We start from the raw sequence: 15,471 nt of genomic DNA, 5'->3' as shown, positions 1-15,471 counted from the left end.
AAGGAATCTCTCTACTTTCTGCTTGGGATCAGCTGATTAAATGTAGCTTGATGGGGTACTGTGCATGTTAATCTGAGAACCCAAAGGAGGAATGGGTCGGGGAGAAAAGAAAATCCAGGACCTCAAATTCTGATGCCACATCACCAGTCCAGTCATTCGATTCCCTGCCTTTAATTTTCAAGGGAGAAAATAATACTCTTGTGATGGAACACATTCGCCAGAAGATTAACTGAGTCCAGTCCACTTGGAGCAGTTGGTAAAGTTTCATTAACAATTTCCCATCTTATTGGATGCAAGCCTCCTCCAACCCTTTTCCAACTCACCCCAATCACATAACTTTTAAACCTTTCTTCTGCATTCCATTAAATGGATCTAGACTATCCAGCGGGCAGTTGCAGCTTCCAACTTCTCAATAGTTAAGAAACTCAACTCCTCGATTCTCACTGCAAAGATCTTATTTTATTTATCATAGAATTGCTGAATGCTGGACATGATGCCCTTTTGCATACACATACACATTAATGATACCACACTAATGATATTCAATCACACTTTATTACCATCTTCCATATTCTAAGCCAGCCATTCTCAACCTTTTTTTTGGCTATTGCCCCCTCAGGACTCCACTCAAAGTTTATGGACCCCCTTCCCTGTAAACAGTCAAGTTTGTCCTTAAATGAGCTGTGGCCCCCAGGGGGTACCATATGGCCCCTGTGGAGAATAGCTGCTCTATGTTGTCAAGTTGTCTGCAACACTCTGGCCTGTGAGCAATGCTGTCACTGGGATTATCACAAAAGGTAACAGTGGGTGTCTGAAATGTTTGGACTGAACCCACTCAAACTGTGAAAAAATGCCAGCAGTACAATTACTAAGTCAATTTTGCAACGCTGGGCTTGGGTCAGGAGGGAACATTTTGAGCTGTGTAAAACTGAGGGGATGCTGCCATGGGTTACAGTGAACAAGTGGAAGTGAGGATAAATTAAGCCTGTCACTCCAGCAGCGTGCTCTGCATGCCTGAAAAATATTTTGGCTTAAGTGAATGCATTTTCCTGAAGATAACTAAATTTTTCTAGTTTATGGTGAAAATTGATGGGAGGTCCTTAGAGCAAACTGGAGAAAATCCCATCAATTAGTTCAATGCCAATTTTCCAATGAGGCAGAAATGTGCCACCGGAGCTGGCAACCAGTGAGCTACCTCACAGGGTAATTTTAACATTTTAATCAACTTCTAGCTGAAGACCGTTTCTCTCCAGCCTCTTAATTTCCAGGTTTCAGACCTCCACCAGATATAATTCATGGACGGCAGTTGTAACAACTCCACTCCAAGGTCCTCTCATACCAAGACACATTAAACACACACTGCCTCGGGGCCCCTGTGTCAATTGTCTGCAGCTTGCCCACCCACCCTTTAACCCAGTGGAAAAATCTGATCGCATCCCAGCCGGATTTACCCACACGAGAGAAATGTGGATGGGGTGGGGTGGTGGAGGGAGGGTCAGACTCTCAAATTGGCTGGGCCGGGAAAGAGTTTTCACAAAATCTCAGGATGGATGATTGAGGTTATGATCAGGGCCCTTAAATGACACTGGCAGGAGATGTGGGTGATGGCACTAAATATTTAAAGCAGGACCTGCCTGAGAAGATAAACATCTCCCAACTCTCAATCAACATATCAACTAAGTCGCGTTCCCTTTAACCTACATTGAAGCAGGCCTGCTTTATTGTGAATGGCTTGTGCTGTTCTCAGGCCTCAGACCCAAATGGCTTTACACAGTTGATGCCCCTGCATCACTACACTTGACCAGCAACCTCTGTGTGCATCCACCCTATACACTCAGAGAAGACCCAATACAGATTTTGGAAACAGCACATCCTCAACTCTGGTGGCTGGATTTAAATGAAATTCCTTTGCCAATATAGGTTTGAAAGGCCCTCCTATAGATAGGCCTTCAATGTACTAAAACCCCAATGGAGTTATTGTCAAACATTTACACTGTCACTTTAGATGGGCCACTCAGTCAAAGAGTTAGCTTTTAGGGAGCATCTTAAAGAGGAAAAAGGGGCAGAGGACTCGATATGGAAATCCAAAGATCCAAAGCTTTGTAACTGAGTATTGTTGCAAACAGCGGAGCGATTAAATTGAAGATGAGCAAGAGGCCAGATCTGGGAGAGTGCACAGGGTTGTAGAACTGGAGAGTGTCCTGGGGAATGGGAGCCTTTGGAGAGAATGGGAAGATAATAATAAACTTGCCTCATTGAGATGGAATTGGTCAGGAAGCTCAATGGTAAGAGCATGGTTTACTATTTATTAGTGGCACAGTGATTGTCATTGGAAACATCAGTCTTTAGACCATCTCTGAGCAGGATCCCAGAATGTGTGATCTATTGCTGCACGTGATAATCAGGGCTTGTTGGACTCTGACCCAGAGCAATCATTCCCTCTTTATATTATAACCCTTGGAAAACCCATGCAAAGGACATGGGGATTGGGGTGGTGGTTGGGAACAGAAAATCCAGGTCCTCGAATTCTTCTGTCACATCACCAGCTGAGTCCTTCGACTCCCTGCCTTTCATCTCCAAGGGAGAAAATAGCACTTATGCTGGAACACATTCGGCTAGAAGATCGACCGAGTTCAGCTTATTTGAAGTCTCATCAACAAGTTCCTACGCCATTGAACACAAGCAAAGCCATTTGCCCTGACCAGGTGATCCAAGCCTTCTCCCACCCTTTTCCAACTCACCCTAATTGTATAACCTTTTATTCCTTTCTTCTGCATCCTATTAAATGCATCTAGAACATCTGCATCAAACACATTTCTAACTTCTTGATGGTTAAGGAATTCACCCCAGCAATTCTTACTGGATTTATGCAAAGATCTTATTATATTTCTCATAGAATTGCTGGATGCTTAAGACACAGAGTGCACTATTCAAACTATTCCATCCACATTGATCAGGGAGGAGCTACATGGCTTCATCCCATCATTGACCAAGTCAGACCTGCTGCTTCAATAAGTTAACACTCAATGAGAATTTGTGCCTCCACCGTTCAATCAGTCCCCAGTCTCTGAACATTTCTCATCCACTTTAATCCTCTGTACCCGCTTGGTGTTTCACTCCTCTCAATAGTTCTTCCTATTTATTCTGCCTAGTTCTCTTAATTCTACAGACCTCCATTAAGCCTCCTTTGCTCCAATCAATAGAAGATCATTCTATTCTATCTTTCCTTGGAGCCTATGAAGGAGGGGAGGAGGATGGGGTGGGTTTCAGATAGTCAGCATTTTGTTCACTGGCACTACTCTTGTGCCAATTGGCCTCCAATGTACTCACTTCATCACATTCAGTTGTGCAGAAGTCAGTGTTGGAGGCAGTGTCGGGCCAATGGCCGCTACTTCTGCAGATTTAGTGCAGATAAACAAGGACATATTTCTCCTCCTGGGTCTCCACCTACATTCTTCACAGGAGGGAAGTGCTAAAAGAACTCAGTGGATAATTGAAATCTAAATTTGAAGAAACTTGTAATTGGAGAGAAAACTGCAGCTTTTATTTATTCTCTGAGCCTGGTTATCAAGGACTGTGGAAACAAACAGGTAAATGAAACTGACATGGTCAACCATGATCTAATCATGTGGCAGGACAACCTCCAGCTCCCTACAATTTCTGGAATCTTATACTCTGTGATTTGCTATATTTTTTTCAACTTATTTACAGAAAACAGGAAAGGAACCTTGACATTCAAACTTTCCAAACAGTAGGTCCCAGAGAAAATGAGCAGTCCCATCATGTTATTTTTCCCATGTATGTATACTCTTCTTAACCCCATGCTACTTTTCCTTGGGCGGGTTTCCTGTTTCTTCACATAACAGCAAGGGCCTGTGAAGGCAAATTTGCATTAAAAGCAAGAGGATGGAAGGCAGGGAAGGGGGGTGGGGGGGTGGGGGTGAGGTGGGGTGGTGGGGTCGGGGTTGGTGGAGGGAGGCAGCAGTTCTCTGGGATTAGGGGGGGGGGGGAAATGCATAGCCCTTTGGGCACACATGGTTAGTTACAGGTGAAGTATGTTCAGTGGAAAGGAGGAGGCAGCCGGCATGATTTCTGGTGGCAATCTGTTTGATGTTAGTTCAATAAATGTGTGGTAGCACCTCGGGCACAGCCAAATAAAACCATGCTGTTATGAGATAATAAAATGCATTAATTCTTAAATCAAACGGTCAGTGATTCAAGAGCTGGAAGTTGATGTTTTTCTTCCAAAAAAAAAAGCAATGCTTTTGAAAATTGATATACAGGCAGATCCAGGGGGTGTGTTGGAGGCTTTGAAGTAGTTTCCCAAATATTTTGGCTGCGCGTTTCTCAGTGAACTCCTCCAATAATGTACTTCATGACCTCTGCTTTGGAATTAACTAACCAAAAACATGCAATCAGATCAGCCACACCACTTGCAAGTGTAAACACTCTCCCTGAATGTGGAATATACACCTTGTTTGCGAGAGCACTGACTAATCAGAGGTGTGGCAAAACTGATCTTCAACCAATTTCTGTCCAAAAGTGCCTAACATGCTCAGCGCAGGTCACGAACAACTTGGTGACTCACAGATGCTACTTTGAAGTTCCAACTCAGTCAAATGAAACTAAACATATTGCAGAATCCCCACGTGATCAAAGAAAGAGTCTGATAGATGGAGTACAATGTTAGTGAATGTGAGGTCATCCACTTTGGAAGGAAAATGGATTGCAGCTTGGGAGCACGAATCACAAAAGGTTGGTTTGTAGATGCAGCAGGCAAATGGAATGTTGGCCTTCATTGCTGGAGGGACTGAGTTTAGGAGCAGGGAGGTTATGCTGCAACTGTACAAGGTACTAGTGAGGCCACACCTAGAGAACAGCGTGCAGTTCTGGTCTCCTTAATTGAGGAAGGATGAACTGGCTGTACTTGCTTGAATTTAGAAGAATAAAAGGGGATCATAGAAGTGTATAAAATCATGAAAGGCATAGAAAAGATTTGGAAATTGTTCCCATTGGTAGCGGAGACTAGGGGGCACAGCCTCAAGATCCAGGGTAGTCGATTCAGGATGGAGATGAGGAGGAACTGTTTTTCCCAGAGGGTTTGGAATTCACTGCCCATTGAGACAACCTCAGTAAATATATTAAGACGAGGTTAGATAGGTTTTTACAAAGTAGGGGAATTAAGGAATATGGAGAAAAGGCAGGTAGGTGGAGATAAGCCTATCATCAGATCAGTCATGATCTACTCTTATATTCTTATGTAAACACTGCAAGGCACTGGTCCATAATCTTTGCTTCCCTAACAAGTCAGTGACTCTTTGTCCCACTGTACATGACAGTGGTGTGACTTAGCCAATAAAACAGAATCATTAATATATCAAGAGTTGGATTGGATAGATCGGAACCTTGGCAGGTAAAGAAACGGGCTCTAAATCTGCAGCAGAACTGATGGCACCTCAGACACCGTACTGAGTCTTCCCAAGTCAGGACACCAGCACACACACAGACAGGCCTTCTCAAAGCCAGCCCTGAACACCAAGTTGGCTGCTGATGTTATCCATTGCACCCTGGATCTGTCAGTGCACTTGGCATTTGTGACTGTAAAACACACACGCAGTACATATCAAAATCAAAATCCTGCAGCTGGAAGTCAAAGAGTTGGTGCAGTTAAGATGGATAAGCACAGGGGAAACTAGGTGATGATTGAATCCATGAATGAACGGAAAGGAGTGTGTGTCAAAGCAAATCAGAAGCACCGATGCTAATGATGACAATCAGCAGAGAAGCATGCAGCTTTGTGATTGGTCTCACTACACCTTCCCTGAGTGAGGAGAGGCACCTTCAGGGCTCCTAAAAACTCTGAGCGTGTGAGAGTGGAGGTTTGACAGAGAGGATTGCACTGTAAATCACAAACAGACAAAGTGAGAGTTGGTGAGAAACAGATCTTGCATACAGGACATCAACAATGCTACTGTGGTTCTGCAGCAATCTGACAACACATAAATTGACCAAAACATGCAGGAAATACATTGTAGAATTACTTCCCTAAGCAGGGGGAAGGTCCTCCTGCTCTTTCATATTCTTGGGTGATGGACAGTGGCATTTCAGAGCCACCGTTATTTCAGTTAACATCCCATAAATCCACCAGCACTCCCGATCTGCTGCTGTGTCTCTATGCAGTAAAAATTATGCACCAGGCATATAAATATTTATTTACATCTGCTAATACTGGGGTTGCTATTATTGGACCGATACAGTTGTTGGATTAGGACAAGAATTGTCACTGAGAGTTGCCCTGAGATTAGTGAAGGAAGCGACTTACTTGCCAAGAAGCCAATCAGTTGGGTGCATGTGTGACAGAGGACAATGGATTCTGAAGCTCATGTTTCTACCAAGAATAGTTGCACCAGTCAGACAAAGATAAAATCAGGCTTGTGTTTGTCTTGACTTTCTTCACAAGCCCCCCATAAATGTCTTGAAATGTTTTAGACACATCGAGTCATTTTAGAGTGTAACCACTGTTATCACCAGGACTTACTAATTTTGGATGGAGCTTCCCGTAGGGGAAGAGATGCAAAAGTATCAGATTCAGCACCACCTAAGGAACAGCTTCACCATCTGAGACTCTCATATTCATGAAGCAATATTTATTTATTTGTATACTGTATATGAATATTTGTCCTGCATGTGTATTGTTTGTCTGTATGTGTGTCATTTCTGGTTGTTTGCCTGCGTGTTTTGCACCAAGGACTGGAGATCACTGTTTCGTCAGGTTGTACTTATGTAATAAGATAACAATAAACTTGATATGACTTGGCTTGACATATCAATGAAAAAAATAGAAAGGATCTACTTTAGATCGTCTCAGTGGCAGGAAGGTGGGCATGGAGATAGATGGTGATATTAGGACAGATTCCTGGGTCCTGGCACCTTCCTGAATTATTGGAACAGGCAGATGGAGCTAATGAGAATAACTTCTCAAATGGAAGGGGCACCTTTGACTCTGGGGCCCTGTGCAGCCAACATCATCTTAGATTGTGTTCAAATCCTTGGAGTGAACCTTCAACTCACAACCAGAGGCAAGAATGACACTAGTGGGACCACATCTTTGGGGAAAATGGAATTTGACTGGACTCTTCCTTGGAAAACCTCTTATTTTTCCCTTAGCTTCAATGAACATGGAGGACTTCCCTCTCTTGCAAGCTGACCCTTAAAGTTGAGTGTGTGTACAAGTAAGGACAAGCTCTGATCAGACATTACACAAGAAGAGCCTGAAATATACACAAGGATGACAATTAAACCTGTCAGAAAGGAGAACAAAAATGGAAAAAATATAGTGAAAAGTAGAAAAAGGATGAGGTCTGAGAGAAAAGAATCGCTGAAAAGCTACAATATCCCTTTTTAGGTAAGGGGACTAGACATGCACACAGAATTTCAGGTGTGGCCTCTCCACTCCTTCCATAATAGGAGCAGAATATCCCTGTACTTAAACACCAACCTTTTCTCAATTAATGCTGGTTGCCTCCTTATTACTTCTTCAACCTGCCTGCTAGCATTTTGTGATTCATGCACCAGAACAGCTCGATATCTCTGAGTTACATTTAGACAATGATCCACTTAATGATTCATCTTACTGAAGGGCATGAGCTTACACTTCAATTGCCAAACTTTTGTCCAATTGCTTAATTTCTCTTTGCAGAATCATGTTGTCCTCATCCCAGAATTACACTGATATCATCCCAACATAGATTTCCACCTCTTTTCATCCCACAGGTAAATTTGGAAATTTACATTTAATTCCCTTTTCCAAGTCACCAACGCAAATACCTACAAAAGAACTCATTTGTTCCATGTGACAGTCGGTTTTGATTCTGCGCTAATACTCTTGCCTCCAATCCAATCTGTTGAGTTCTTAGTTTATGTACCAGCCTTATTTGAGTCACTTTGTCAAATGCCTTTTGGAAATCTAAATAATCTACATCTACATGTTCTCCTTTAAAGAATGTGAATAAATTTATCAAACACAACTTACCTTTGTTGACTAGGTTTGATTATATTAGTTATTTCTTCTTTAATTATTGACCCGAACACTTTGCCAACAATAGATGTTAAATTAAATCGCCTATAGTTCCTCACTTGCTCCCTCCTTTTTGAACACAGAACATTGGCTGTTTTCTGATCTTCTGGAACCCTCCAGGAATTTGGCAAGTTGTGAAATATTTCAACAAGTGGGTTCACTATCTCCTTTCTTCAAATCTCTTGTGATCAGGCAATCAAGTCCCAGTGATTTGTCTGCCTTTAGCCCTGTGAGTTTCTATCATTCTTTATCTCATGTGCTGAGGATTTCTACATTAGTCCTTATTATGACTCCCATCTGGTATCTTGGGGATATTTGTAGTGTCATCCAAGGTGGAGATTGGTTCAAAACTTTGATTCAGTATTCTGTATCTGCCACTTTGCTTCCTGTTATTAATTCACCAAGAGATCATACACCTGCCTTAGCTGCCCTTTTCTTATTTATATATCTACGGAACTCTGTCTGTCTGTTTTGATATCATGTGCAGGTTTTCTCTCATAATCAAATTTCTCACTTTACATAAACTTTTTAATCTTTTGCCGTAGGATCCAGAAAACCCACAGATTGTGCCTCTTTCTCATGGTGTCCCATTTCTAATTGGGGTAAGTTTCTGCTGAGCTTTATGGACCAGTTGATTGAATATGTGCTACTGTTTATAAAACAAACAAAATTACAGCACAGTATAGGCCATTTGGCCCTCAATGTTGTGCCAACCTATATTTCTTTCTTTGGCTTGGCTTCGCGGACGGATTTATGGAGGGGGTAAATATTCCTACCAAAAAATACTAAACCCTTCCTACCTCATAACCCTCTAATTTTTTTTCCATCCATGTGCCTAAGAGTCTCTTAAATGCCCCTAATGTTTTGGCCTTCACCACCATCCCTGACAAGGCATTTTAGGCCCCCATAATTCTCTGTGTAAAAAAAACATTTACCCTTGATGTCTTCCTTAAATTTTCTTCCCTTCACTTTGTATAGATGTTTTCTGATGTTTGCTACTCCTGCCTCTCAGAATTTTGTAGACCTTTATTGTCTCCTCTCATCCTTCTTCACTCCAAAGAGAAAAGTCCCAGCTCTGCTAACCTTGCCTCATACGACTTATTTTCCAATCCAAGCCACATCCTGGTAAATTTTCTCTGCACCCTCTCCATGGCTTCCACATCCTTCATATAATGAGGTGACCAGAACAGAACACAATACTCTAAATGTGGTCTCACCAGAGATTTGTAGAGTTGCAACATGACCTCTCGACTCTTGAACTCAATCCCCCTATTAATGAAACCCAGCATCCCATAGGGCTTCTTAACTATCCTATCAACCTGTGCGGAAACCTTGAGAAATGTATGGATTTGGACCCCAAAGTCCCTCTGTTCCTCCACACTGTTAAGTATCTGACGATTAATCCAGTTCTCAGCCTTCTTGTTTGACCTTCCCTCACACTGATCCAGATTGATCTATGGTACTGGCCTGATTCTCAGCTTATTTCCCAAGACCACCTTCGACAAGTCCATCTTCATGCTACCCTGTATTAGAATCACACTTACTTAATAGGAAGTCAGTGGTTTTGATCCTGTGTTATTCACCCTCAAACTGCAAATAGAATTCTATCATAATGTGGTCACTACCTCCTGAGGGAATCTCTAACCACCAGATCTCATATTAATCCATCCTCAATACTCATGACCAAATCTAAAACAGCCTGAAGGCAGATAGTTTCATATCATACTAAGACTGAACCAATATTTCATAAAATATTCTTGCCAATTTGGTATCCAATCAATATATAGATTAAAATTTCTCATGAGAGTTGCAGTCCCCTTAGAGAGAGCTCTTGATACTTCCCACCACTGCTATATGCTAGTCATCTTTCTCCTTCCTTCAGTTCTGATGCAGTCCAAAACATCAACGAGCACATATTTCCGTCCACAAATACTGTCTGCCTTGCTGAGTTCTGTTATAGTGCCAGATTCCAGCATCTGCAGTCTATTTTGTCTGTTGTTCTGTCATCTCCCTGAATTCTCTACGTTTTCACCAGTAGATGCCCCTCACAGCTAAAATAAACCATCTACTGGGCTTCTCTTTTCTTGTGGAGAATTGGAGCCCAAACATTGGTACAACCAGCAGAGCTCGTTCTTGTGTTCAGGTGTTTCACGTTTAATCCTGACCTTTGGTGTTGGTCTGTGTGAAGTTTAATGTTCAGCCTGTGACCACCTGAATGGTCTAGGTTCTCCACACATTTGTAAAGCAATAAGGTTGGTTGGGGCACAGTAAGTGGTTGACTCTGGTGGCAATTGATGGGAAAATAAGTGACAGAGAAAATTAGTGGAGACATTTTGGATTACTCTGAGAACCAGCATAGACTTGACTGGCCTAAAGGGCCTTCTCAAGAAGGAATATGGAAAAGCCCCAGCAATCTATTAGCTTGTGTGAAAATGACCCTTCACTTGTCTAGAGAGGTGGTGATGTAATTGTCAAGCAGCCCCATGCTATCCAGGTCAATGCAGACCACTTGATCAGCAAAAACATAGAAATGCTGGAGGAACTCAGCTGGTCTCATAGTGTCCTTAGGAGGTAAAGATTTATTGCTGACATTTCGTGCATGAGCCCTTCTTCAAGGAACAAGCTAAGAACAGGAAGATATCTGAATAAAGGCTGGCAGGGGCAGGAGTCAGGGCCAACCAAAAAAATGTTAATTGGATATGATAAGAAGAGAGCTGAGAATTGATTTTGGAAGAAGAGAGGGAAAAGGGGGGAGAGCGAGAGAGAAAACGAGAATTGGGGGAAAGGCGACGAAGGAGGAGGGAGTGGGGGAAGAGCTAACAGAAGCCGGAGAAGTCAATGCTAACGCCATCTGGTTGAAGGGTGCCCAGACTTGGGCAGTCAATATACGAAATCTTACACTTTGATTATATTATATTAAGTATAAAGATTGTCTCTTTACAGTTAATATAAAATAATCTAATTCTGTTACAAAATTTTCTATTATTTCCCTTCTTGGATCCACACCATGTCTTTAAAAAAAATTAACTGAGAATCTGTATACAATTTAGAAAACATTTTGGTTTAATGTGATTTTCTTTTTCTAGTCCTATTTTTTCTAATTATTTCTTTAAACCGTCAATGATTGACATAGCTTTTAAAGAATGGTATAGATTAGGCATTAAATGTTTTAATGATTTATTTATCAAAGGAAGGCTTATTTCTTTTGAACAACTGTCAGTTAAATATAGATTACCAAACAATCATTTTTATGTTTACAGATTAGAGATTTTTTGAGATCTAAATTACATACATTTCCTAAGAGCACTGATAAGAATTTAATAGAGGTAATTTTTAATTTACAAGCTTTTTATAATGGTTCAATATCTAATATTTATGGCATGTTATTGGGAATAACAAAGGCTCCTTTAGATAAAATTTTAAAAAGCCTGGGAACAAGACCAACAGCTTTTAATTGTTGAAGAAACTTGGAATGTTAATACCTCATCTTTATGGCCTATCACTCCCTCCTAACGTAGACCACAGAACTCACATGTTCAAAGTCAAATGATCTTGTTTTTATGTGGATGTATTTCCTCGCTGTGATAGATACAACAATGGAGATGTTAATTCATATGTTTTGCCCAGAGCCTTGAGAAATACTGGAATGAAATATTTTGAACTTTTTCTGTACTCTTTAAAGTTAATTTTAAGACTAATCGTCACTACCTTGTTTGGTATTGTTGGAGAGAGTGGAATCTGATTTACAAATATTAGCTTTTACTTCTCTTCTGGCCTAGGCAGGCGGACATTGCTCTGCCTACTCACGTTCAATGGCTACGTGACGCCATGTCATGTTTAACATAGAGATTAGATGCTCAATTTCTGATTTGAATTTAAATTTTCAAACACTGTGAGAACCTTTTATGAATTATTTTCAGAATCTGACTCAATATGAATGCAGAAGTGTTGACCATTAAGGTTATTTATCACTTTGATTAGGAATTCCTTTTTCTCTCCTTGCCAAACACCTTCATTTTTGGTAGTGGGTTTAGATTTTTAAAAATAATAATAAAATATTATTGTAATATAATTTGCCAAATTAAGAATGCGGGATAGCATGGACGAACTGGTATGATTTAAAGGAAGTGATTTTTTTAACTTTTAATACGTATTCCTATGCACTCTGTATTTTTTAACATGGTACTTCAATTTCAATAAAAATATTGAAAAAGATGAAGGGTGCCCAGTCAGAAGATGGTCAGAACCTGATCAGCATCCCTTCAATTAGCCGGGAAATCCACTCCACTGGTTCACTGTGCTTGCACTATGCTCTGACGCACACGTTGTCTCCGAACCCTCTCCCCAAGCGAGTCCCAAAGCCAGATTCTTCACAATTTGAAAGGGTATAGGGACAACATCATCATCTGCAGGGTCCCCTCTCAAGACTGCACCAATCCACGGACCCTTCGTTATCACTGGGTCAGGACCCCGAAACGTCCCCTCCGACATCATTCTGGGAGTACCAGGCCTACCTACTGAAGGGTGGCTCAGCACCAGCCAACACCTCAAAGCAATGGACAATGAACCCAGGCTTGCAAGTGAGATCCCCATGCTATCACTGAACAAAACAAAACAAATGGGAAAAACTGAAAAGTACAACGCTGAGAATGTTTAACAGATTCTGAAATAAAAAATAATAATCTCTTTCTTCAAATGTTAACAATCTGAATGATGTGTGAAAAAGAACAAAACTAGGATGTCAGTTCCACATGGAAAACGCTGTTAATATACTGCTCGTCCATCCTGATGTGTCTTAACATCCTTTCTCTTTCTAAGATGACACTAGATTTTTAATTCAGCTCAGGTTTTGGCAGCCTAGCAGATCTGCTTTGTGCTTTCATTGTTAGAACAAAGCAAAGGGACATATAGAGACATCTCTAAGGAGGAGTAGATTAAAGCTGTGATCTAATCTTGGAGCACACCATCAAAAAATCTATTTCCATTTGTCTCAAAAATATTACCTACTAACTGATTAGATCCAGTCCTTCTGTCACTCGCAGTGCTGCCAGGTGTCTTGCTTAAGCCCTTTTCCCTCCGACAGAACTGAGTGAATGAGACTGATTTTAATCATCACCTTACTTCATGCCTTCTTTAACGCAGATGTCTCTTAATTAAAATAGATTCTGCACTCTGTTTCCTGAATTTTATTAAGGATTTTAAGCAGAGAAATGAAAGGCCATATTTATCTGGCACTCTCCCACATCTCAGATGATTTCTCAGTGGAGTCACAGTAGAGGGATCAGAATAGCTGGTATTATTCCAGCTTTTCCGCACTTGACATGACCAAAGGTTAAAGCCTAATGAGCAGAAGCAATGTCCTTCATTGGAATTGCTCGGAAAAGAGGAGCTCATCCTCAACGTGCAGAATTTCAAACTCAAAAAATGCACGTTCAGTTGCTGAGAGTTTTTGCAGCTGTGAATGATTTTCCTTTCAAAGTTGATTCATAACTGTCATTGTGTTGTGACAGCTTTCATCTGGGACGTGGGGACATGGACAGACAGAACAACAAGCTGCTGGAGGAATGCAGAGGGTGGGCCAGCACACGGTCTCCTGGAAAACGTTGGTGACCATAAAGATCTATAACCCCGTGATGTGGGGGAGGCGGTGATCATCTGGAACACAGAAGGGTAAAAGCCTGGATGTCTTCTAGAACACAGAGGAGATATTCTGTCTAAACATCGAAACATTCAGGAAGGGAACAGTGAAACTGTAGCCCAGACAGGCTGGACTAAATTTAATTATTTTGAAAGATAAATAAAGCAATGGACAAAATCATCACAGGCATTCTTGAAAAAATAAACACCGTCAATAGGTGAAGATTTCAAAGTGGCCCCTCACCCTCCACGCTGTGGATCCTCGCTAGATCACTCCTGCACCACCTCCCCCATGTTTGGTTGAGCAAGTTTTGCCTGCTCCTACTCCCTGTTTCCAGTACTGAGTTAAGAAGAGGATGAGGCATTGTGTCACCCATGGACTTCAAACACAAGGTCAGTTCCAAAGCTGCTGTGATACCAGTGCACCCTCTCTGGTGTATCCTTGGGTGCTTAAAAGGGCTAGGTCTGGGATTGAACAAATGGTGGTGCTGCTGGAGTGGGTGAGGAACCTGGGGAGAGCAAGGAGCGGAGACACAGCACTCCCAGGGGGCAGGGGTCCAACTGCCCAGTCAGACTGCTGTCAGCTCTGTACAAGCTTAGAATTGCCTGTTAATGGAATCAATGAAGGTTTTAGTTAAAAATCCTGTGAACACGGAGTCTGCACCCAAGATGGCAGCGCTTATGATCAGCAGCAGCCACAAGGGGTTGTAGACTCTGGGGGAAGAAGAGGACTGGGGCAAGGCACCAGAAAACAGAGAGAACACCCCCTGGTTGAGAAGAAGAAACAGAGGAGACAAATTGCTGGACGGTGATCATGGTGGCAGGCCAGCGAGGGGCTCTGCAGCTGAAGAACACACAGACGGAGGGCTGTGGCAACTCGAGGCAAGGAACCCATGCAGGCTGTGGTCTGCTGGCGATGTGGTCGAGGGATTCACACCAGATTGCGGGCTGCTGGAGACTGGCTGAAGGGGTTCCAGGTAGTGGAACTGGGATGCGAGAGGGTGCCGAGAGCACTGAAGGTTTCCTGATTGTGTCGGAGGTTAATATCTGGAGCTCAGGCTGATGGTTTGGCGTGCCAGAGGACACTTGGACTCTGAGGGGACTCTCTTTTGCTTCTCTTTCTCTGACTGTAAGAGGTGCTTCAGGAAATTTCTGCTGATGGCAAATCCGTTTGCCTTATTGCAGATGAAAACAAATTCTGTGTAATATTGCACTGTTTTCATTACATGACAATAAAGGAATATTGACAATTGCACTAGAGCAATACTAAAATATGAATTGGGAAGCTGGAAATGAAGGAAAACCAAATCAGCTTCACCCTCACAAAGAGGTGGGGACTGAACACCCGAGACAGGACGCCCTTCACACCTCCTGCAAGGTACACTCACCTTACCACTGATGTCATTGATAGCCACATGAACAAAGATGGAGGCTTCCTCCATCCCCTCTAGGTACACGTGCCGATAACCTGGGAAGAGCGAAGGAAGTGGGAGTTAGTAACATAGCCCTCTGCATGTTGTGCGTGAGGAGGTGTGAAGGGGACTTCTGGACCCAAACCGTGATCCAAAGTGGCGAGCCAGTGGGCATGGTTGGGATTGGAATTTTCTCCACATATGTCAGGACGGAAGTCACCTCTGGAACATTGCCAATCCCCACCTCTGGAACATTGCCAACCCCCACCTCTGGAACATTGCCAACCCCCACCTCTGGAACATCGCCAACCCCAACCTTTGGAACCACCAACCCACATCTCTGGA

The 15,471-nt window shown here is 42.3% G+C and overlaps 1 protein-coding gene across 4 annotated transcripts in view; it reads right to left on the bottom strand.

Moving 5' to 3' along the window:
• The window catches only part of plch2a (phospholipase C, eta 2a), a 315,314-nt gene that overhangs the window by 18,339 nt on the left and 281,504 nt on the right, over positions 1–15,471 (bottom strand). For all 4 annotated transcript variants that reach the window (XM_069918573.1, XM_069918570.1, XM_069918572.1 and 1 more), the window contains one exon: positions 15,103–15,182. In XM_069918573.1, the coding sequence (XP_069774674.1) occupies positions 15,103–15,182 (80 nt within the window). The remainder of the gene's footprint in view (positions 1–15,102; positions 15,183–15,471) is intronic.

This window comes from Narcine bancroftii, chromosome 2, assembly GCF_036971445.1.
Source record: "Narcine bancroftii isolate sNarBan1 chromosome 2, sNarBan1.hap1, whole genome shotgun sequence".
Lineage (NCBI taxonomy): Eukaryota > Metazoa > Chordata > Chondrichthyes > Torpediniformes > Narcinidae > Narcine > Narcine bancroftii.
This window is presented reverse-complemented; position numbering and strand designations above follow the sequence as displayed.